At 49.5% G+C, this 25,287-nt stretch overlaps 1 protein-coding gene across 1 annotated transcript in view; it reads left to right on the top strand.

The window, feature by feature from the left end:
- LOC140393618 (interferon regulatory factor 6-like) overlaps nucleotides 1-25,287 on the top strand; it is a 26,322-nt gene continuing 1,035 nt past the window's right edge. Inside the window, 10 exon segments of the mRNA XM_072479890.1 lie at nucleotides 1-65; nucleotides 68-174; nucleotides 1,259-1,367; nucleotides 1,370-1,462; nucleotides 11,002-11,084; nucleotides 12,068-12,101; nucleotides 18,646-18,786; nucleotides 21,978-22,370; nucleotides 22,841-22,959; nucleotides 24,604-25,287. The exon segment at nucleotides 24,604-25,287 is cut by the window's right edge and continues 1,035 nt beyond it. Coding sequence (XP_072335991.1) covers nucleotides 2-65; nucleotides 68-174; nucleotides 1,259-1,367; nucleotides 1,370-1,462; nucleotides 11,002-11,084; nucleotides 12,068-12,101; nucleotides 18,646-18,786; nucleotides 21,978-22,370; nucleotides 22,841-22,959; nucleotides 24,604-24,831 — 1,371 coding nt within the window. The 5' untranslated portion in view covers nucleotide 1 and the 3' untranslated portion in view covers nucleotides 24,832-25,287.

Here is a 25,287-nt window from a genome sequence, read left to right as displayed (position 1 = left end):
AATGGCGATGCATCCTAGGAGGGTGCGGTTGAAACCTTGGCTAGTGGCCCAAGTGGACAGTGGCCTTTTCCAGGTCTAGTTTGGCTCCATCGGGAAAATAAGCGTTTCCAAATCCCGTGGAAACATGCAACTCGCCACAGCCCCCCTCAAGAGGAAGAAAACACAATCTTTAAGGTGAGGCCAAGATTTTACTGCGTTTTATTATAATCATAATTTATTATAAAGAAGACATGTAAATTGATTTTATTTAAATAATTTAATGATTATGGGAAAAGGCAGGAAAATGGCACAAGTCATAATGCTTACTCAGAGAGTTGGTAAAAGACGGGGTCTGCACTGTAGAAATTCTGGGATGTATTTTACTGGTTTTGTGACCTGACCATGAACAGATCCACCATATCAAACCTAGTTGAGTGATTTCAAAAGGAGGTAGCAATTCACTTCTGTCACCTTTATGCTCCCACTCGAAAAGCCTGGAGCTTATCTCCTCTAGATTATAATGACATTGAATGCACAGGCAAAGAAAACGTTTTTTAAAACCAAGACTAAAAATATGCTCCACTTGTCTGTGGGACGATCTTATATATTTAATCGCTACATGGAATGAGATTGGTTCTCTAAACCAACAATGGGATTGTTTGTAACTGGCTGAAATCAGTAGGGTATGAATGACCTGGTGGGATTGACAAATCTACTGCCCCATTAATGCCAGTGCTGTGCCCATTGTTAATTTTGGCGATCTATCCACGGGGTTGTCAAGTTGCTGGTTTCAGGCAGTGGGTCCATTTTAATATGCAAATGAAGACTGTGATATATGGTAAGCTCCCCCCCCCCCCCCCCCCCCCCCCACCCCCGGACTGGCATTTCAGGTCAGATGTACTTGGAGTGATCAGCTTCATTGGCAATACGGTAAATTTTAAATTGTTTTTGTGAGTTGGCTCAAGGTAATATGTGCGATCAGGTCAAACACTGAAATTAAATCGGAAACTGCTGGAAAAATCCAGCAGGGGGCAGCATCTGTGGAGAAATGAAATCGAGCTAACCTTTTGATTCTGAAGATGGAGCCGAAAGGTTAACTCTATTTTTCTCTCTTTCCACAGCTGCTGCCACCTGCTGCGTTTTCCCAGCATTTTCTGTTTTTGTTTAGTTTTCTAGCATTTGCTATATTTTGCTTTTATTTTAGGATCAAACACTGAGCTAGTTTAAATCTACAAAGTAGGATCCCATGAGTTTTGATTGCAATGTATTTTGTCTATAGGCGTGGGCAGTAGAAACGGGAAAGTACCAGGAAGGGGTTGATGAGCCAGACCCAGCCAAATGGAAAGCACAACTTCGATGTGCACTCAACAAAAGTCGTGAATTTAACCTAATTATGACGGCACCAAAGAGGTTCCAATGAATCCTCTAAAGATTTACGAAGTATGTGATATCCCACAGAGCGGTGGTACACACAGCAATCCAGGTAGGACATCCTGGTTGTCCTTGTTGGCACACAGGCAGTAAGATAGTTATTGGTTTGGAATTTTACTTGAATAATGAACTTGTAAACTTGTATTTCTATAATGCCCATTACTGCAGTATCCAGTTAAATGTCCCAAGGCACTTCATACGAGTACTATCAAATAAAATTTGACTTAGCTGCATGGAGATATGAGGACAGCTGGCCAGATGTTTGAAGGAACAATTTGCAAGATGAGAATTAAAGATAGGGAAATGTAGGGTGGGAATTGGGGAGGGCGGGGGGGGGGGGAGGCTGAGGGTGGGGGATTGGGGGGGCTGAGGGTGGGGGATTGGGGAGGCTGAGGGTGGGGGATTGGGGAGGCTGAGGGTGGGGGATTGGGGAGGCTGAGGGTGGGGGATTGGGGAGGCTGAGGGTGGGGGATTGGGGAGGCTGAGGGTGGGGGATTGGGGAGGCTGAGGGTGGGGGATTGGGGAGGCTGAGGGTGGGGGATTGGGGAGGCTGAGGGTGGGGGATTGGGGAGGCTGAGGGTGGGGATTGGGGAGGCTGAGGGTGGGGGATTGGGGAGGCTGAGGGTGGGGGATTGGGGAGGCTGAGGGTGGGGGATTGGGGAGGCTGAGGGTGGGGGATTGGGGAGGCTGAGGGTGGGGGATTGGGGAGGCTGAGGGTGGGGGATTGGGGAGGCTGAGGGTGGGGGATTGGGGAGGCTGAGGGTGGGGGATTGGGGAGGCTGAGGGTGGGGGATTGGGGAGGCTGAGGGTGGGGGATTGGGGAGGCTGAGGGTGGGGGATTGGGGAGGCTGAGGGTGGGGGATTGGGGAGGCTGAGGGTGGGGGATTGGGGAGGCTGGGGGTGGGGGGGTTGGGAAGGCTGGGGGTGGGGGGTTGGGAAGGCTGGGGGTGGGGGGTTGGGAAGGCTGGGGGTTTGGGGAGGAGGGTGGGGGGTTGGGGAGGAGGAGGGTGGGGGGTTGGGAGGAGGAGGGTGGGGGGTTGGGGAGGAGGAGGGTGGGGGGTTGGGGAGGAGGAGGGTGGGGGGTTGGGGAGGAGGAGGGTGGGGGGTTGCGGGAGGCGGAGGGTGGGGGATTGGGGAGGCTGAGGGTGGGTGGTTGGGGACGGTGGGGGGTTGGGGAGGGTGGGGGATTGGGGAGGGTGAGGGGGTTGGGGAGGCGGAGGGTGGGGGTTTGGGAGGGTGGGGGTTTGGGGAGGGTGGGGGTTGGGGACGGTGGGGGGTTGGGGAGGGTGGGGGGTTGGGGAGACTGAGGGTGGGGAATAGGGGAGGGTGGGGAATAGGGGAGGGTGGGGAATAGGGGAGGGTGGGGGATAGGGGAGGGTGGGGGATAGGGGAGGGTGGGGGATAGGGGAGGGTGGGGGATAGGGGAGGGTGGGGGATAGGGGAGGGTGGGGGATAGGGGAGGGTGGGGGATAGGGGAGGGTGGGGGATTGGGTAGGCTGAGGGTGGGGGGTTGGGAGGGTTGGGGAGGAGGTTGGGGGGTTGGGGAGGCGGAGGGTGGGGGGATTGGGGAGGCTGAGGGTGGGGGGATTGGGGAGGCTGAGGGTGGGGGATTGGGGAGGCTGAGGGTGGGGGTTGGGGAGGGTGGGGGATTGGGGAGGGTGGGGGATTGGGGAGGCGGAGGGTGGGGGGTTGGGGAGGGTGGGGGGTTGGGGAGGCGGAGGGTGGGGGTTGGGGAGGGTGGGGGTTGGGGAGGGTGGGGGGTTGGGGAGGGTGGGGGGTTGGGGAGGGTGGGGGATTGGGGAGACTGAGGGTGGGGGATTGGGGAGACTGAGGGTGGGGGATTGGGGAGACTGAGGGTGGGGGATAGGGGAGGGTGGGGGATAGGGGAGGGTGGGGATAGGGGAGGGTGGGGGATTGGGTAGGCTGAGGGTGGGGGGTTGGGAAGGTTGGGGGGGTTGGGGAGGAGGTTGGGGGGTTGGGGAGGCTGAGGGTGGGGGGTAGGGAAGGGTGGGGGATTGGGGAGGCGGAGGGTGGGGGGTTGGGGAGGCGGAGGGTGGGGGTTGGGAGGGTGGGGGGTTGGGGACGCGGAGGATGGGGGGTTGGGGAGGGTGGGGATTGGGGAGGCGGAGGGTGGGGGATTGGGGAGGCTGAGGGTGGGGGTTGGGGAGGCTGAGGGTGGGGGATTGGGGAGGCTGAGGGTGGGGGATTGGGGAGGCTGAGGGTGGGGGATTGGGGAGGCGGGAGGGTGGGGGGTTGGGGAGGCGGAGGGTGGGGGGTTGGGGAGGCGGAGGGTGGGGGGTTGGGGAGGGTGGGGGTTGGGGAGGCGGAGGGTGGGGTTGGGGAGGCGGAGGGTGGGGGTTGGGGAGGTGGGGGGTTGGGGACTCGGAGGGTGGGGGGTTGGGGAGGCGGAGGGTGGGGGTTGGGGAGGCTGAGGGTAAGGCGACTGTAGACCTTGCTGCCAGTCATGGAGTGAAGACAATTGAACATGTGCAAGGACCAGAATTGGCGGAGTGGAGAGAAATGATATGTTCGGGGGCAAGGCCATGGAACGATTTTAACTCGAGGGTATGAATTTTAAAACTGAGGCATTGTCAGAAGTAAATCAATCATCACATTTGGAGTGAGGGCAGCAGAATTTCTGAATTAGTTCTTCAAGGAGGCTGACCAGGAAAGCACAAGAATAGTCAAGTCTTGAGATAGCAAAGTTATTGGTGTCGGTGGTTCAACAGCAGTTAGCAAAGGCAGGGGTGTGGGCTTGTAGGGGTGAAATAGGCACTCTTTGTGCTGGAGAGGATTTTGATCAGAAGCTCTCCTCCGGTTCCCGTAGGTAGCGGGTGATTCACGCTGTAGCCTTCGTGACCAGAGAGCAGGATGGAGTCAGTGGCTGAGGATTAGAGACTGTGGCAGAGTCCAAAACCATACCAGATATCCGAGCACCTCCACAATAAATCTGAGGCAGTAAAAACATTGGGAATGATGGCAGTGAGCAGATGTGGAAAGTGATTAGAGCCAAAATAGTTTTGGGACTTAAACAATCAAATAAATAAATGTATTTATTTTCTGTTAAAAATGATCCTTGTGTGAAATGTAGTTGACAGTGTGAAAGTTCTCCAACGCATGAGGCTGCTGCCAGGATCACTGCTCAAATTACCTTTCACTTCGATGTAGTAAAGGTGCAACTAGATTTTTTGACCTCTTTAAGACCATTGATTTATTTTTAGTAAATCAGAATCTAACATGGTTCCTGGGGGTCACCATCACCAACAGTCTGTCCTGGTCCACTCACGTTGATGTAACAGTCAAGAAGAAATTCAGCATGTCTGCATCGACTCTCACAAACTTCTATAGATGAGCAATAGAGAGCATCCTATCCGGCTGCATCACAGCCTGGTATGGCAACTGCTCGGCCCGAGATCGCAAGAAACAGCTAAGTGTGGTGAACTCAGCCCAACGCATCACACAAGCTTGCCATCCTCCCATTGATTCTGTCTACACCTCCCGCTGCCTCAGGAAGGCAGACAGCATTATCACAGACCCCTCCCACCCAAGCTTTGCCCTCTTCCAGACCCTTCCATCAGGCAGAAGGTACAGAAGCCTGAAGACCCGCACATCCAGACATGGGAACAGCTTCTTCCCCACAGCTACAAGACTCCTCAACGACTCCCCCTCGGACTGATCTGTTCCCTGTAACAACACTATTCACGCTCCCTATGCTGCTCTTGCTCATGTATTTGCTTTGTTTGGCCCCTTGTTCCTCACTGTAACCAATCACTGTTTGTCGATGTACCATTTGTCAATGTTCTCTGTTGATTATTCTTGTGTCTACTATGTACGGACTGTGTACGTTCCCTCGGCCGCAGAAAAATACTTTTTTTTAATTAATATATTTTATTGAAAATTTTTGGTCAACCAACACAGTACATTGTGCATCCTTTACACAATATTAGAACAACACAAATAACAATGACCTATTTTATAAACAGAAAATGAATAAATAATAAATAACAAAAATGAAAACTAACCCTAATTGGCAACTGCCTTATCACAAGTAACACACTCCAAAAATATAATTTAACAGTCCAATATATAGTTATCTGTCGCAACGACCTATACATATTTTACAGTATATATTAACAACCCTGAGAGTCCTTCTGGTTCCTCTCACCCCCCCCCCCCCCCCCAATCTCCCCTCCCATCCCCGATCCTGGGCTGCTGCTGCCTTTTTTCCATGCCATCTATCTTTCTGCGAGGTATTCGACGAACGGTTGCCACCGCCTGGTGAACCCTTGAGCCGACCCCCTTAGAACGAACTTAATCCGTTCCAGCTTTATAAACCCTGCCATGTCATTTATCCAGGTCTCCACCCCCGGGGGCTTGGCTTCTTTCCACATTAGCAATATCCTACGCCGGGCTACTAGGGACGCAAAGGCCAAAACATCGGCCTCTCTCGCCTCCTGCACTCCCGGCTCTTGTGCAACCCCAAATATAGCCAACCCCCAGCTTGGTTCGACCCGGACCCCCACTACTTTTGAAAGCACCTTTGTCACCCCCATCCAAAACCCCTGTAGTGCCGGGCATGACCAAAACATATGGGTATGATTCGCTGGGCTTCTCGAGCACCTCGCACACCTATCCTCCACCCCAAAAAATTTACTGAGCCGTGCTCCAGTCATATGCGCCCTGTGTAATACCTTAAACTGAATCAGGCTTAGCCTGGCACACGAGGACGACGAGTTTACCCTGCTTAGGGCATCTGCCCACAGCCCCTCCTCGATCTCCTCCCCCAGCTCTTCTTCCCATTTCCCTTTTAGTTCATCTACCATAGTCTCCCCTTCGTCCCTCATTTCCCGATATATATCTGACACCTTACCACCCCCCACCCATGTCTTTGAGATCACTCTGTCCTGCACCTCTTGTGTCGGGAGCTGCAGGAATTCCCTCACCTGTTGCCTCGCAAAAGCCCTCAGTTGCATATACCTGAATGCATTCCCTTGGGGCAACCCATATTTCTCGGTCAGCGCTCCCAGACTCGCGAACTTCCCATCCACAAACAGATCTTTCAGTTGCGTTATTCCTGCTCTTTGCCACATTCCATATCCCCCATCCATTCCCCCTGGGGCAAACCTATGGTTGTTTCTTATCGGGGACCCCCCCAAGGCTCCAGTCTTTCCCCTATGCCGTCTCCACTGTCCCCAAATCTTCAGTGTAGCCACCACCACCGGGCTTGTGGTGTAGTTCCTCGGTGAGAACAGCAATGGGGCTGCCACCATAGCCTGTAGGCTAGTCCCCCTACAGGACGCCCTCTCTAATCTCTTCCACGCCGCTCCCTCCTCCTCTCCCATCCACTTACTCACCATTGAAATATTAGCGGCCCAATAATACTCACTTAGGCTCGGTAGTGCCAGCCTCCCCCTATCCCTGCTACGCTGTAAGAATCCCTTCCTCACTCTCGGGGTCTTCCCGGCCCACACAAAACCCATGATGCTCTTTTCGATCCTTTTAAAAAAAGCCTTCGTGATCACCACCGGGAGGCACTGAAACACAAAGAGGAATCTCGGGAGGACCACCATCTTAACCGCCTGCACCCTCCCTGCCAGTGACAGGGATACCATATCCCATCTCTTGAAATCCTCCTCCATTTGTTCCACCAACCGCGTTAAATTTAACCTATGCAATGTGCCCCAATTCTTGGCTATCTGGATCCCCAGGTAACGAAAGTCCCTTGTTACCTTCCTCAACGGTAGGTCCTCTATTTCTCTACTCTGCTCCCCTGGATGCACCACAAATAACTCATTTTTCCCCATGTTCAATTTATACCCTGAAAAATCCCCAAACTCCCCAAGTATCCGCATTATTTCTGGCATCCCCTCCGCCGGGTCTGCCACATATAGTAACAAATCGTCCGCATACAAAGATACCCGGTGTTCTTCTCCTCCTCTAAGTACTCCCCTCCACTTCTTGGAACCCCTCAACGCTATCGCCAGGGGCTCAATCGCCAGTGCAAACAATAATGGGGACAGAGGGCATCCCTGCCTTGTCCCTCTATGGAGCCGAAAATATGCAGATCCCCGTCCATTCGTGACCACGCTCGCCATCGGGGCCCTATACAACAGCTGCACCCATCTAACATACCCCTCTCCAAAACCAAATCTCCTCAACCACAAATAATCCCACTCCACTCTATCAAATGCTTTCTCGGCATCCATCGCCGTTTCCCCCTCTGGTGATCATTATCCCTAACAGCCTCCGTATATTCGTGTTCAGCTGTCTCCCCTTCACAAACCCAGTTTGGTCCTCGTGGACCACCCCCGGGACACATTCCTCTACTCTCATTGCCATTACCTTGGCAGGGATCTTGGCATCTACATTTAGGAGGGAAATAGGTCTATAGGACCCGCATTGTAGCGGGTCCTTTTCCTTCTTTAAGAGAAGCGATATCGTTGCTTCAGACATAGTCGGGGGCAGTTGTCCCCTTTCCTTTGCCTCATTAAAGGTCCTCGTCAATACCGGGGCGAGCAAGTCCACATATTTTCTATAGAATTCGACTGGGAATCCATCCGGTCCCGGGGCCTTTCCCGCCTGCATGCTCCTAATTCCTTTCACCACTTCTTCTACCTCGATCTGTGCTCCCAGTCCCACCCTTTCCTGCTCTTCCACCTTGGGAAATTCCAGCCGATCCAAAAAGCCCATCATTCTCTCCCTCCCGTCCGGGGGTTGAGCTTCATATAATTTTTTATAAAATGTCTTGAACACTCCATTCACTCTCTCCGCTCCCCGCTCCATCTCTCCTTCCTCATCCCTCACTCCCCCTATTTCCCTCGCTGCTCCCCTTTTCCTCAATTGGTGTGCCAGCAACCTGCTCGCCTTCTCCCCATATTCGTACTGTACACCCTGTGCCTTCCTCCATTGTGCCTCTGCAGTGCCCGTAGTCAGCAAGTCAAATTCTACATGTAGCCTTTGCCTTTCCCTGTACAGTCCCTCCTCCGGTGCTTCCGCATATTGTCTGTCCACCCTCAAAAGTTCTTGCAGCAACCGCTCCCGTTCCTTACTCTCCTGCTTCCCTTTATGTGCCCTTATTGATATCAGCTCCCCTCTAACCACCGCCTTCAGCGCCTCCCAGACCACTCCCACCTGGACCTCCCCATTATCATTGAGTTCCAAGTACTTTTCAATGCACCCCCTCACCCTTAGACACACCCCCTCATCTGCCATTAGTCCCATGTCCATTCTCCAGGGTGGGTGCCCTCCTGTTTCCTCCCCTATCTCCAAGTCCACCCAGTGTGGAGCGTGATCCGAAATGGCTATAGCCGTATACTCCGTTCCCCTCACCTTCGGGATCAATGCCCTACCCAGCACAAAAAAGTCTATTTGCGAGTAGACTTTATGGACATAGGAGAAAAACGAGAACTCCTTACTCCTAGGTCTGCTAAATCTCCACGGGTCTACACCTCCCATCTGCTCCATAAAATCTTTAAGTACCTTGGCTGCTGCTGGCCTCCTTCCAGTCCTGGACTTCGACCTATCCAGCCCTGGTTCCAACACCGTATTAAAATCTCCCCCCATTATCAGCTTTCCCATCTCTAGGTCCGGAATGCGTCCTAGCATCCGCCTCATAAAATTGGCATCATCCCAGTTCGGGGCATATACGTTTACCAAAACCACCGTCTCCCCCTGTAGTTTGCCACTCACCATCACGTATCTGCCCCCGTTATCCGCCACTATAGTCTTTGCCTCGAACATTACCCGCTTCCCCACTAATATAGCCACCCCCCTGTTTATCGCATCTAGCCCCGAATGGAACACCTGCCCCACCCATCCTTTGCGTAGCCTAACCTGGTCTATCAGTTTCAGGTGCGTTTCCTGTAACATAACCACATCTGCCTTAAGTTTCTTAAGGTGTGCGAGTACCCGTGCCCTCTTTATCGGCCCGTTCAGCCCTCTCACGTTCCACGTGATCAGCCGGGTTGGGGGGCTTCCTACCCCCCCCTTGTCGATTAGCCATCCCCTTTTTCCACCTCCTCACCCGATTCCCACGCAGCTGTATCACCCCCAGGTGGTGCCCCCCCGCCCATCCCCTCCCATACCAGCTCCCCCCTCTCCCCAGCAGCAGCAACCCAGTAATTCCCCCCTCACCCCCCCCGCTAGATCCCCCGCTAGCGTAATTACTCCCCCCATGTTGCTCCCAGAAGTCAGCAAACTCTGGCCGACCTCGGCTTCCCCCCGTGACCTCGGCTCGCACCGTGCGACGCCCCCTCCTTCCTGCTTCTCTATTCCCGCCATGATTATCATAGCGCGGGAACCAAGCCCGCGCTTCTCCCTTGGCCCCGCCCCCAATGGCCAACGCCCCATCTCCTCCACCTCCCCTCCTCCCCCCATCACCACCTGTGGAAGAGAGAAAAGTTACCACATCGCAGGATTAGTACATAAAACTCCTCTTTCCCCCCTTTTTAACCCCCCTCTTTGCCCCCCACATTCGCCCCACCACTTTGTTCAAACGTTCTTTTTAATAACCCGCTCATTCCAGTTTTTCTTCCACAATAAAAGTCCATGCTTCATCCGCCGTCTCAAAGTAGTGGTGCCTTCCTCGATATGTGACCCACAGTCTTGCCGGTTGCAGCATTCCAAATTTTATCTTCTTTTTATGAAGCACCGCCTTGGCCCGATTAAAGCTCGCCCTCCTTCTCGCCACCTCCGCACTCCAGTCTTGATAAACGCGGATCACCGCGTTCTCCCATTTACTGCTCCGAGTTTTCTTTGCCCATCTAAGGACCATTTCTCTATCCTTAAAACGGAGGAATCTCACCACTATGGCTCTGGGAATTTCTCCTGCTCTCGGTCCTCGCGCCATCACTCGGTATGCTCCCTCCACCTCCAACGGACCCGCCGGGGCCTCCGCTCCCATTAACGAGTGCAGCATCGTGCTCACATATGCCCCGACGTCCGCTCCCTCCGCACCTTCAGGAAGACCAAGAATCCTCAGGTTGTTCCTCCTTACGTTGTTTTCCAGTGCCTCCAACCTTTCCACACATCGTTTCTGATGTGCCTCATGCATCTCCGTCTTCACCACCAGGCCCTGTATGTCGTCCTCATTCTCTTCTGCCTTTGCCTTCACGACCTGAAGCTCCCGCTCCTGGGTCTTTTGTTCCTCCTTTAGCCCTTCGATCGCCTGTAGTATCGGGGCCAACAGCTCTTTCTTCATTTCCTTTTTGAGCTCTTCCACACAGCATTTCAAGAACTCTTGTTGTTCAGGGCCCCATGTTAAACTGCCACCTTCCGACGCCATCTTGGTTTTTGCTTGCCTTCCTTGCTGCTGTTCTAAAGGATCCACTGCAATCCGGCCACTTTCTCCTCATTTTTTCATCAGTATCCAGGGGGGATTCCCTTCTGGTTTACCGCTCAGTGCTTTTAGCCGTCAAAATTGCCGTTGGGGCTCCTATCAAGAGCCCAAAAGTCCGTTTCACCGGGAGCTGCCGAAACGTGCGACTCAGCTGGTCATCGCCGCACCCGGAAGTCCAGAAAAATACTTTTCACTGTCCTTCGGTACATGTGACAATAAATCAAATCAAATCAAAATCCGTATGTATTTTATAGGATCTGTGCCGTGGGAAGAAAATGATATTGATTTGGAAGATGAAGAGGAAGATGACTTGAGCTCCTCTCAGCCTGAAGTTAAAGTGAGTGGGAAAACTTTGAAACATGAATTTTCAACATGTTAAGGCTACTACAATAAATTCAGTCTGGAAACCCTGATGATTTGGTAGGTGAGGTCACCATTAGGTGTAAAACTAAGTCATACAATGCAGCGTCCCCCAGCTCCAGTCATTGTCTATGTTTAAGTTGCTCGGTGAAGTTGTAGTGACATTACAGTTGACCTTGCTGGTTGTAGGCCTCAGAATGGGGAGAGGGGGCAATAAATTGGGTTGGATTCTTGCTCCCTATTGCTGTGTAAGAATCCCAGTTGGAAAGGGGATGTGAAAGAGGGAAATGTCCACTATGCAACTTGGCCTGATGTTCAAATCACCTGCTGATATATCTTGGCTTGCGTGACTATGACTATTTCTCCAAAGGGGAGATGATTTAGTTTTGATTTCTGATGCCAGAGTGTGTTAAATTATAAATGAATGTTGAGAGTAAAAGTTTTTAATGACGGTATCTGAAGCTGAAATTAGTCTTCAAATCGCCCTGGCTTGTTAGCTGTGTTGTGTCGGCCTGTGTATTTTCAGCTGGTTGAATGGCAGCAGGTGTTGTGCGGTGACAATAACATTTATGATGCCAACCAATGCAATTTTATCCAGTGACAATCAATCTTTGATTGTTAGGAAAAATGGAATCAATATCTCTTCTAAAGAAATTAATGCAGTCAACTATATTCAGACTATAGCTGAGAAAGAGGCTATTCAACGTCTATTTTCATATCCCCTCCTATTTTCCTATAGTCCCACAAAGGTTCTTCTTAAAGTGCTTTTTCAAAAGGGAATTCGCTGTTATTGAATCTGCTTCCATCACTTTTAGCCAAGTGTGTTCTAGACCCATTGAACAAGGCCAAGTAGATTCTCGCTCTTCAGCAATAAACTGCTCTCCATTTCTAGAAATATTGATTTTGGGTCACTTGTGGCTTTTTAAAAGGAGGATGACTTATTTTTCTTTTTATGCACAGATGCAAGAGAGCTTTCCGTTTCTCAATTTGAATGGTGAGTGAACCCAAGTGCGAATTGATCCATAACCTATGCTCTTGTTTTAATTATTAAGATCATGCAATAAAATAAGTCTTAAAATAAAAAAATCTCTCTAAACTGGATTTGGAATCAGTCCAGTTGGTGTTTTATGGGGCTGTCAGCATCCAGTGTGAAATGGACCTGCACAATCCCAGTGTGAAATGGACCTGCACAATCCCAGTGTGAAATGGACCTGCACAATCCCAGTGTGAAATGGACCTGCACAATCCCAGTGTGAAATGGACCTGCACAATCCCAGTCCATTTCCTTGTGGGTATATTTCAGCAACCTTCACTCATTGGTCTGAGCACAGTGGAGGCAGCTTTATTGGGTTACGCGGATAGGGTGGAGGTGGGCCTTAAGTAGGGTGTTCTTTCCAAGTGCAGACTCGATGGGCCGAATGGCCTCATTCTGCACTGTTAATTCTATGTAATTCCATGTAACAGAAGGTGGTGCAGCAGAAAGTGCTGAAACGTAGAGGGATAAATATTGGCCGGGACACTGAGGAGGACCCCCTGTGTTGTACATCTGAGTAGTGTAACCAAATTTTTCGGCCAGCTGAAGGGGTGGACAGACCTCTGTTTCAGGGATTAGCTGTCATTCAGATACAAAGTGCAGCATTCTCTCCGACTGATGTGTCTGCCTTTGAACAGACAACCTTTGGACTCGAGACAGGCATGTTGCCATGAACTGTGGGATGGGAATCTCTTTGTCAGCTGCACTAACAGCTTCATTTCAGCTAATGTAGATACCCTTAAGAAGCAAAGCCAAGAATATCTTGATGACTTCATCTTCCCTTCCCAGATTGAGCAGTAACGAGGGATCGAATTTTGAACATCCAATGAAGAATCCAACATTCTACGTTGTAGCTATCACTCCATTCAGTTAGAAGTCTTACAACACCAGGTTAAAGTCCAACAGGTTTGTTTTGAATCACTAGCTTTCTGAGCACGGCTCCTTCCTCAGGTCGCTGTGCTCCGAAAGCTAGTGATATCGAAACAAACCTGTTGGACTTTAACCTGGTGTTGTAAGACTTCGTACTGTGCCCACCCCAGTCCAACGCCGGCGTCTCCACTCCATTCAGTTATACAGAGTTAATGTTTTAAGAAATAATTTTTCCACATAAATTACATTGTGTAGTGACTGTGAAATTCTCAACATTTTATTCTAATGCAACTTTACTTAAAATCCATGGGCTGGATTCTCCGTTTCAGGAACTAGGCCCCCACGCCGTTGTGAAAACTGTGGCCTTTCACAGCAGAAAACCTGGCGTCAAAAGTACGCCGCTTGTCGGGGGCCAGAGAATCGAGGAACCAGCGCCGGTCCAGATTCCATGCATGGAATGGATTCTCCTCCTTAGCACCAGATACAATTTCAGCGTCTGGGTGCGGAGAATCCTGCCCTATAAAATCCCTACAGTGCAGAAGGAGGTCATTCGGCAATAAAGTCTGCATTGAGTCTCTGAAGGAGCACCCTTCCTAGGCCCACACATCGTTGGACACTGAGGGACAATTTATCATGGCCAATCCACCTAACCTGCACATCTTTGGACTGTGGGAGGAAACCGGAGCACCCGGAGGAAACCCACGCAGACACTGGGAGGACGTGCAAACTCCGGACAGACAGTGACCAAGCCGGAATCGAACCTGGGACCCTGGAGCTGTGAGGCAGCAGTGCTAAACACTGTGCCACCCTTGCAGCACTAATACGACATTTAGACATAATCATGACTTGCAGATGATTCCAAGCCTGCTCTACACAATAGTAAATAGTTTTCTAGGTTGCCACATAATCAATTATTTTATAATATGGTTGCTTATCATGGTCGGGACATATTGGGATCTTAGGTCCAGAAATGGGGTCCAAGGTGGAGGAGGCAATTTAGGGGTTAAAAAGATTGTTTGCAGCAGAGTCCGAGCTGTCCGCTCACAGTTAGAACATAGAACATACGGTGCAGAAGGAGGTCATTCAGCCCATCGAGTCTGCACCGAACCACCTCAGCCCTCACTTCTACCCTATCCCCATAACCCAATAACCTCTCCTAACCTTTGTGGTCACTAAGGGCAATTTATCACGGCCAATCCACCTAACCTGCATGTCTTTGGACTGTGGGAGGAAACCGGACCGGAGGAAACCCACGCAGACACGGAGAACGTGCAGACTCCGCACGGACAGTGACCCAGCGGGGAATCAAACCTGGGACCCTGGAGCTGTGAAGCCACAGTGCTATCCACTTGTGCTACCATGCTGCCCGTGTTACCTTGTCTCATTCAGGCTTAACCTCGTTAGTGGGACTACACAGGGTGTCCCAGTGCAGCCAGGATGATCTTCTCAAGACCCATTGTCATTCAGGACAACCTTGTTTGACCAGCCATCAGCCCATCAATCTGATGACATATTTGTCCCTCAGTGAAAGGTTATTGCATATGAACGGCATAGCTCTGCTCTTTTGTATAAACGGGAGCGGCAATCAGCCAAGATAACGAGAATAGATTCTAGTCTGACCACCTCAGGGGGTGTGGAGCTTCAAGAGAGAGAGAGGAAATGCTGTTTTAAACCGTTACCGAGAGAAAGCTGTGGAGGTCACCCATATAGGTCATGAAGGACGCTGCTCCAGATTACAGATTTTCAAAAAGGGTTTGAAAGGAACTTACAGCAGAGAATTGTTTTCCAAATACAAGTGTCATCTTTGCCTGTCTATGTTAGTGGAATGAGAGCTGTATGTTTATTGGGCGTGTAATTCAATGGGAACTAATGTGTTAAGGTTAAGGAACTGCATGTAATCTGACAGTGTTAGAATTGAAGTGAAGTTAAAATATTGTTTGTTTTTTGTGTTAATAAAGTTTGTTTATACAATAACCATGCCCTATTTCTTATATTGCATTAAAACTTTAAAAAAATGTTACTTTGTTCTTTAGGGTTTTGGCCAAAGGTGGTATCATGACCGGAGGACCGAATGGCCTGTTCTGTGCTGTATTAATCTTTGTTCTTTGTCATTGTTCTTTGTTCCACGTCTGGTTCAGTATCTTAACCATTGAGTTGGGACGTCTTGTTGAAGTTGTACAAGACATTGGTATGGCCACACTTGGAATACTGTGTGCAGTTCTGGTCACCCTATTATAGAAAGGATATTATTAAACTAGAAAGAGTGCAGAAAAGATTTACTAGGATGTTGCCGGGACTTGATGGTTTGAGTTATAAGGAGAGGCTGGATAGACTGGGACTTTTTTCCCTGGAGCGTAGGAGGCTTAGGGGTGATCTTATAGAGGTCGATAAAATAATGAGGGGCATAGATGAGGTAGATAGTCAACATCTTTTCCCAAAGGTAGGGGAGTCTAAAACTAGAGGGCATAGGTTTAAGGTGAGAGGGGAGAGATTCAGAGGGGCAATTTCTTCACTCAGAGGGTAGTGAGTGTCTGGAATGGGCTGCCAGAGGTAGTAGTAGAGGCGGGTACAATTGTGTCTTTTAAAAAGCATTTAGATAGTTACATGGGTAAGATGGGTATAGAGGGTTATGGGCCAAGTGCGGGCAACTGGGACTAGCTTAATGGTAAAAACTGGGCGGCATGGACTGGTTGGGCCGAAGGGCCTGTTTCCATGCTGTAAACTTCTATGATTCTATGATTCTTCTATGATTTCTGAGTGCTGACCAGGCACCCACCATTGCTGCCTTGGTGGGAAAAAGAGCGGCAACATCCACTTTTCAGATGATTTGTTTTACAAAAAATAGAAACATTAAAAAATAGAAGCAGGAGTAGGCCATTCGGCCCTTCGAGCCTGCTCCACCATTCATTATGATGATGGCTGATCATCAAGTTCAATACCCTGATCCCACCTTCCCCCCCATATCCCTCGATCCCTTTAGCCCCAAGAGCTGTATCTGATTTCTTCTTGAAATTACACAACGTTTTGGCCTCAACTACTTTCTGTGGGAGCGAATTCCACAGATTCACCGCTCTCTGATTTCACCTCAGTCCTAAAATATTTACCCCCTCATCCTCAAACTGTGACCCCTAGTTTTGGACTCCCCCACCATTGTCATTTTTATAAATGACCTGGAGGAGGGCGTAGAAGGATAGGTGAGTAAATTTGCAGATGACACTAAAGTCGGTGGAGTTGTGGACAGTGCAGAAGGATGTTACAAGTTACAGAGGGACATAGATAAGCTGCAGCGCTGGGCTGAGAGGTGGCAAATGGAGTTTAATGTTGAAAAGTGTGAGGTGATTCATTTTGGAAGGAATAACAGGAAGACAGAGAGTAGTGGGCTAATGGTAAGATTCTTGGCAGTGTGGATGAGCAGAGAGATCTCGGTGTCCATGTACATAGATCCCTGAAAGTTGCCACCCAGGTTGAGAGGGTTGTTAAGAAGGTGTATGGTGTGTTAGCTTTTATTGGTAGAGGGATTGAGTTTCGGAGCCATGAGGTCATGTTGCAGCTGTACAAAACTCTGGTGCGGCCGCATTTGGAGTATTGCGTGCAATTCTGGTCACCGCATTATAGGAAGGATGTGGAAGCATTGGAAAGGGTGCAGAGGAGATTTACCAGAATGTTGCCTGGTATGGAGGGAAAATCTTATGAGGAAAGGTTGAGGGACTTGAGGCTGTTTTCGTTAGAGAAAAGAAGGTTAAGAGGTGACTTAATTGAGGCATACAAAATGATCAGAGGATTGGATAGGGTGGACAGTGAGTGCCTTTTTCCTCGGACGGTGATGTCTAGCACGAGGGGACATAGCTTTAAATTGAGGGGAGATAGATATAGGACCGATGTCAGAGGTAGGTTCTTTACTCAGAGTAGTAAGGGCGTGGAATGCCCTGCCTGCAACAGTAGTGGACTCGCCAACACTAAGGGCATTCAAATGGTCATTGGATAGACATATGGACATTAAGGGAATAGTGTAGATGGGCTTTAGAGTGGTTTCACAGGTCGGCGCAACATCGAGGGCCGAAGGGCCTGTACTGCGCTGTAATGTTCTATTCTATCGGGAACATTCTTTCTGAATCTACCCTGTCTAATCCTGTTAAGATTTTATCAATTTCTATGCGATCCCCTCTCACTCTTCTAAACTCTAATGAATATAATCCTAACCGACTTAGTCTCTCCTCATATGACAGTCCCGCCATCCCAGGAATCAGCCTGGTAAACCTTCTCTGCTCCCCCTCCATAGCAAGAACATCCTTCCTCAGATAAGGACACCAAAACTGCCCACAATACTCCCGGTGTGGCCTCAGCAATGCCCGATACAATTGCAGTAAAACATCTCTATTCCTATACTCAAATCCTCTCGCTATGAAGGCCAACAGACCATTTTGCCTTCTTTCCTGCCGGCTGTACCTGCGCGGTTACTTTCAGTGACTGATACACGAGGACACCAAGGTCTCACTGAGTATCCACCTCTCTCAATTTACACCCATTCAAATAATCTTTCCTATTTTTGCTACCGAAGCGGATAACCTCACATTTATCCTCATTATACTGCAGCTGCCATGCATTTGCCCACTCACTCAGCCTGTCCAAATCCCGCTGAAGCATCTCTGCATCCTCCTCACAGCTCACCCTCCCACCCAACTTTGTATCATCTGTGAATTTGGAGATAATACATTTTAGTTCCCTCGTCTAAATCATTAATATATAATGTGAACAGTTGGGGTCCCAGCACAGATCCCTGTGGTACCCCACTGGTCACTGCCTGCCAATCGGAAAAAGATCCATTTATTTCAACTTTTTGCTTCCCGTCTGTTAACCCGCTTTCTATCCATCTCAAGACACTACCTGCAATCCCATGTGCTTTAATTTTACACAGTAATCTGCAATGCGAGACCTTGTCAAAAGCCTTCTGAAAGTCTAAATAAACCACATCCACCGGTTCTCCCTGGTCAACTCTACTAGTTCCATCTTTAAAGAATTCTAATGGATTTGTCAAGCGTGACTTTCCTTTTGTAAATCCATGCTGACTGTGTCTGATTACACCATTGCTTTCAAATGCTGTGCTATGAAATCCTTGATAATGGACTCCAGCAACTTCCCCACTACCGGTGTTAGGTTCACTGGTCTATAGTTCACTGTTTTCTCTCTACTTCTCTTTTTGAATAGCGGGTTACATTCACTATCCTCTAATCTGTAGGAACTATTCCAGAATCCAAGGACCTTTGACCACCAATGGAGCTACTATTTCTAGGGCCATTTCCTTAAGTACTCTGGGATGAGCATTATCCGGCCCTGGAAATTTGTCCACCTTCAATCCCATTAATTTCCCCAAAACCATTTTGTCACTAATACTAATTTCCTTTGGCTCCTCACTAAAACATGTGTTTAAATTGAACAGTAGTTACATGATTGTGGACGATATAACCAAACAATGCCAAAAATCATTTATTAGGCAAAGATCTTTGATTAATCAGCAATGATGACTATACGGCTGGTTTAGGTTCACAGTAACTTCATTGCAGTGTTAATGTAATTGTGATAATAAAGATTTGTTATTTAGTAATTTATTCTTAACTGTGGAACTTGAACCTCGCAGATTCTCCGATGCCCCCGGCAAATGTGACCAGCTGTTCTCCCAGTGAGTGGATAAAGACTGAGCGAGAACAGATGCAGGCTGATCCATTCTTACCAGCAGACATATTCAGCTCTCCAGAAACCTGGATCAGCTCTCTGCCCAGTAAGCAAAACATTCTGTTGCTCTCCACAACTACGCCCAAGCTCGGCTTCAACTCAGTCGCAGTTAATTGCATTTTTGTCATATTGCTTAAAATGTTAAAACTCAAATTGGCCATTAATATTTAACACCATGTCCGCATAGGAAGACTTGCTTATATATAACACACCGAGCGGGATTCTCTGGCCTCGTTACGCTCTCTCTTTTTTAATAAATTTACAGTAGCCAATTCATTTTTTCCAATTAAGGGGTAATTTAGCGTGGCCAATCCACCTACACATCTTTGGGTTGTGGGGGTGAAACCCACGCAAACACGGGGAGAATGTGCAAACTCCTCACGGACAGTGACCCAGAGCTGGGATTGAACCTGGGACCTTGGCGCCTTGAGGCAGCAGTGCTAACCACTGCACCACCGTGCTGCCCTTCGTTACGCGCTCTCAACTGTAACGAGACCGATGAATGGCGGGAAGAGGCCACAAATGGGAACCGCGCCATTTGCGATTCAGCCGGCCCGCTCCCTTGGGGGAAATCGGGATCTCGCTGTAGCGAGGCGAGAAACCAATTATCACCACTCAAGCCCCATTTCCATACAATTAACGGGAGCCACCCTTATCCATCGTCCTCCTGTCATTCCCCGGCCTCCCCAGCGAGCGGCCTCCTGTCATTCCCCGGCCTCCCCAGCGAGTACTCCCGCTGGCGCCGATTCGGACTCCTTTTGAAAAACGTGAACCTGGCGGAAGGGACCATGTAGGGAGCCGAGGAGGTGAGCAGCCATTTTTGCTCACAGGCAAAGAGCCCGGGGGTGCTGGGCTTGCTGCCCCTGTTCTCGGCTGAGATGGGTTGCCATGGGGGCAGAGGCGCTGAAGGGGTGGGGCACCCTCTCACAGCACCACCTTGCCAACCGCTGGATTATGTGTATCCATTCCGGGGGCATCCCTTGTCGCTACCCGTCTGCCCCACCGACCACCCATAACCCCCACCGACTGCCGAGGCCTCTGGCTGTGTGGCTGAAGGCTATCGCTGATCGGGAATTGTCAATCGTGGGTAAGTGAGCACTTCACATAACACCAGTGGATTCCCGAGGGTGGGTGGGCCTTGTAGCATGTGGGTGTCATTGCCTCGCATCCCAATCAGACCATGATGCCTGGACACTGCGGGAGGCGGCATGGGACACAGCCCCGGAGACATGTCCCCAGCCGGAGGGTGGGTGAGTGCCTTGCGGAGGGGGAGATGCCTGGAGAGATGGGCCAAGGGTTCATAGGTCAGCCTGCATTGCGGAGGAAGGTGACAAGAGCATCATAATGGTTGTGGACAAAGGTGCTTATTGAGTTTTACAATCCCCTCTCCCCAATGCCCTCAGTGATCCTCGATGTGCCTGGCCCTCCTAGCTCTACCACTACGTCTCGGTGTTTCCCCAGGATGTACATCTGAGGTGGAGGCAGCCAGCTGCCTACCTCGTCCCGTGGCCTTTGATGCCCCTGGCGAGCGTCCTCTGGGGGCTCTGGGGCAGAAGGCCCTGGCTCACTTGGCAGCGGCACAGACACTGCCGTGCCCCCCTGTCCTGCAGCATCATCCGAGGGGTGGAACTCGGGTGAGCTGGTGGCCACCTTCGCCGCCCTGTCAGACGGGTGCAGGTTGGCACCCCCTCCTGGTCGGTGCCCATGGGGCCCTGGGGGTTCCCTGGGGACAGGGGGCAGCTGGTTCGAGCCCCGGCTGCCCCTGCATCATCTGGCTCTGCCAGCCCTGGCGATTCCCCATGGTCTGCAGCAAGGTGTCGATGCCCTTGGCATTGCTCCTCAGTGACTGGGACTAGCTCCGCAGGGCCTCGGCCATTCCCATCTGAGAACGGGATGTGTCCCGCAGAACCTCATCAAGATCGACCTGGTACTGGGTCACATCCCCCAGTGAGGCAGACATTCTGCCGAGACCCTCAGCCATGGCCGTCACCGACTGCACAAAGCCTTGGACACCTTCACTCATGGTGCCGACATCGTGCACCAGGCTCCCCACTGCGGTCACCACCCTCGCAGTGTTGGCCTTGATGCCATGCTTTGCCGGTGAGATCTCCTGCACCCATCGCCCCTGGGACTGCTCCAAATGGCTATGGATCTGCTGGAGTGACGCTGACATCTCCCTCTGAATGTCCCGACCGCTCCCTATCGTCTCCATCAGCTCCGGGTGACCCTGTTCCAGAGGCTCAGCATCAGGCTGGGACCCAGGTGGGTTCTGGGATCCGGCAGCCCTCCCACTGCTGCCTCGCCCGGGGGGGTTCCTGCCTCCACCTTACCTACATCAGCAACTGTGTGGTGCTCACCAGATTGTGCCCCAGAAGCCCCTCCACAAACATGCCCCACCGAGGTGCGTGTATCTGCGCTGGCGGAGGGTGGGGTGACAGCTGTGCTGCGACTATAAAGGTCACATTCTTGGAGCTCTCCTCCGAGGTGGTCTCATGGGAATCTGGATGGGCCGGGATGGGCTGGTGCCAATGGCTGGAGAATCTGCGGGAGAATGGACATGTGGTTAGTGGGAGGGATGGGTCAGTCAGCAAGGCTTTGGCACGTCCTCCGGGTGGGGCCTCTGCGTGGGTGACCGCTCTGTCCTCGGCCACACCAGTCACCTCCAGGGCCTGTTCCTCGAAGGAGGTGAGGATTCTTCAGTCCGGCACCTCCCGCCAGTTTGGGTCCTCTCCCGCAGTTTTCCTGAGAAGACACAGAGAGGGCTTTGTTAGCCACGGGCGTGGTTCACAGTGGTGGTGGTGGGGGGTGAGGGGGGGGCGCGGTGAAGGGAGGGTTGGGGAGGTGGTTGGGGGGGTCACATGGAGAGTTGGGAGTGGCTGCTCTCATGGGAGTGGAAAGGTCTCTTGGCGGGGGGGGGGGTCTCCTTGGTGTCTCCTCACTCGCGCTGCCCCGTGTGGGACGCTGACCTTTGGTCTGCACTGAGGGCAGTTTATTGGCGAATGTGTAACTTGCTTCTGACTGAGAATAAAATATTTGCTTCCCTCAGTGCAAGAAATAAACAAAGGTTGATGGGAATTGATGCCAAAAACTTTCAGTGAAATTAATATGCTTTTAGAGAAATTAAATATTTATCCATGCACTTCATTATGGATAAGAATTCAATTGTCCTTCAAATTATATAAATATATTGTTTCCTTATGAACTTTAAAAGATTGATTCATATTTTGCCCTCAATAGTGACAGACCTGGAGATTCAGTTCCAGTACAGAGGCAAAGAACTGGGACCAGCCCTAAACGTCAGCAATCCGCAGGGGTGCCGCCTATTTTATGGGGACCTGGGTCCGATGCCAAACCAGGAGGAGTTATTTGGTCCAGTTTCCCTTGAACAAGTGAAATTTCCAGGAACAGACCATATCTCAAACGAGAAGCAGCGTCTCTTCACAAACCGCCTGCTGGATGTGATGGATCGAGGGCTGATTCTGGAAGTGAATGGCCACGCAATCTATGCCATTCGCCTGTGTCAGTGTAAGGTGTACTGGTCTGGACCCTGTGCGAATGGAACCTCCAACCCACATGTGATAGAGCGACAGAAGAAAGTCAAACTCTTTTGTTTGGAGACTTTCTTAAGTGGTGAGTTTCAGTAACTCTTTTGTAAGTTATGTAAGTTAAGGGATGTATTGAACGCATAGCAAAGTATGAATTCCCTTGTGGCAATAAGTATTTGATGCTGCCAAAGGTGTCCAGCCCTGTGCTTTCCTCTTTCAGCATTTTATTGCTGTTCTTGTTCTAGATGAGAGAGGTGTGAGCTGGTGGTTCCTTGGTTCCATCATCAGCTCCAGGAAGCTGTGTTTGAAGATATGGGGTGAAAATATAGGAAAGGTTGGGAATGAAGAATGAGAACCATTTTTCTTTTGCCTCTGATTCTATCCTTCAATATTGTGCTCTCTCACTCATGGCTGCACTCATTTTGAAAATCAGTTGGACAAAAACTGAAATTGTTGCCTGTCTCCAATGTTATTAATAACAATTGAAAAAAGATTGCTGACCGTCCCTTTAAACTGCCTTCACCCTACACATCTGCCCATAATTTTTAATTACAGATCTGATTGATCTTCAAAGAGGACAAAGTAATAAAGTCCCCCCATTTGAGATTTACCTGTGTTTTGGAGAAGAGTGGCCCGATGGCAAACCAAAGGAAAGAAAACTCATCATGGTGCAGGTAACAGATTTCCGAGTTTTGCATCAATATAAATTAGTGGCCATGTTTCTGGTCACATTACTCTGTGGTGTAAATTTTAAAAAAGAGTCTGAAATACACCATTTGGTTACAAAGCTGATTTAATTATCAATGTATGTGTTTAAGATGTGTTGAGCATTTAGCCAGATTCTCATTGGGCAGTCGAGTGATCAGTAAATTCCCTTGGTCTCCTTTTTATTGAAGTCTAAAATTGAGAACTGAATAACACTGCATTGTTACAGTCCAGAACTTGGATTTTAATCTTTAAACTTCAGTTAAATAAATTTAATAATCATCTTTTTAGTTGTTGATTTATAATGTTTCAAGTGATAAAGTGAAACTTTACATTTAAGATGTGAAGTCTGAAGTCCCGGGACAGCGAATCCAGCCCAGGATGTTTACCAGTGCTTTCAGAATTTTCATTCTACTTCATTTTGTTAAAAATCCATAACTTAGAACCATCTCGGGACAAGGGATGGTTAAATTTCCTGATTTAAAAGAAAATACATTAGAAGCACCCTAATTAAACCGCAAACTATCTTTTTGCTATTGTTTGTTATTGATATGGTAAACACTATTGTCCATTTATCTTGGCCAATGGCTTTTATCTTCACCGTCACCAAGAGCAGCTCTGCTATCGTTCGTGGACCAGTGGCTTCATCAGTTCACTGCATCTATTTATTGTTCATCAAGGATCCGGGCAACATAGGCAAGGTCACATTGACTGTCCGTTCCTGGTTACCTTGATTGTGGTGGGTCTTTGGGTGTGGCAGTCAAAGGTAATGTTGGAATAGAGTAGAATCCCTACAGTGCAGAAGGAGGCCATTCAGCCCATCACGTCTGCACTAACCCTCTGAAAGAGCACCCTACCTAGGCCCACTCGCCCTGCCCTATCCTCGAACCCCACCTAACCTGCACATCTTTGGACTGCAGGAGGAAACCGGAGCACCTGGAGGAAACCCACGCAGACACTGGGTGAAAGCACAATATCAACACCACCACCCAAGTGTCTTTGGTGCTATGAGGCTGTGGGGCTCGCCACCGTGCTGTGAGGCTGCGGGGCTCGCCACCGTGCTGCCCCTGTTGATAAATTCTGGGATATTGACCGAGCGACAGAAATATTCCAACTCTGGGTGGTGGGTGACAATGTTCCCACAATATTACTCTCTTAACCTCCTCAGTGCGAGCAGCTGGAAGATTGCACGTGACCAAGGGTTGCCTTTGGAATTTTTTAAAGCTACAATTATCTTTAACTAACAGTAACATGCTTTTCTTCTCCATCATGGTAGCACAATGGTTAGCACAGTTGCTTCACAGCCCCAGGGTCACAGGTTCGATTCCCGGCTTGGGTCACTGTCTGTGCGGAGTCTGCACATCCTCCCCGTGTCTGCGTGGGTTTTCTCCGGGTGCTCCGGTTTCCTCCCACAGTCCAAAGATGTGCTGTTCGGTGAATTGGACATTCTGAATTTTCCCTCTGCGTACCCGAACAGGCGGCAGAGTGTGGCGACTAGGGGATTCTCACAGTAACTTCATTACAGTGTTACTGTGATGCTAATAAAGATTGTTATTATTATTATTATTATTATAAAAATCTAATTGTGATTTTATTTCCTGATTTTTTTTCAGGTTGTCCCCGTTGTTGCACGGATGATTTACGAGATGTTCAATGGTGAATTCACACGTTCTTTTGACAGTGGCAGTATTCGGCTGCAGATCTCAACCCCAGATATTAAAGACAATATTGTGACTCACCTGAAGCAACTCTACCATCTGCTGCAAACAAACCAAGGACATGAGCCGTGGCAAATTCAGCCCCCAAACCTGCACATGGCACCCCCCCTGCCAACCCAGTAACATACACTTTCTTCCCAACCTCGAGAACTGTTAACTGTCGGTGAAAATTTCTGAGAATGTAAAATATTGATTACTTTTTAATATATATATATATATATATATATTATATGCTTAATAAGTATGTCCACACTAACAATGGTGCCATTCATGATTGTGAATGTCGTTATGTTGTAACTTTTAGAATTGTTGAGTTTTTATGAAATAAATTGAGCTCCATTTTCCTCTATCTAATCACCACCTAAAGCTGTAAATTAGAAAACTTGCAAACAATGCTTGCAATGGGATCTCATTTTAAATTCATTTCCAGTTTAGTAAAGGAAGAACTTGCATTCATTTATCTGGCAAATTGTGCAAATTGGGGGTATCCCGAAATGTTTTACAGCCTAAAAAAAAAAAAGGGTGGTGCAGCAGTTAGCACTACTGCCTCATGGCGCCGAGGACCCGGGTTCGATCCCA

This window comes from Scyliorhinus torazame, chromosome 17 (assembly GCF_047496885.1).
Source record: "Scyliorhinus torazame isolate Kashiwa2021f chromosome 17, sScyTor2.1, whole genome shotgun sequence".
Lineage (NCBI taxonomy): Eukaryota > Metazoa > Chordata > Chondrichthyes > Carcharhiniformes > Scyliorhinidae > Scyliorhinus > Scyliorhinus torazame.
Note: the sequence above shows the minus strand (reverse complement) of the source record. Positions and strands in the feature narration are given on the sequence as shown.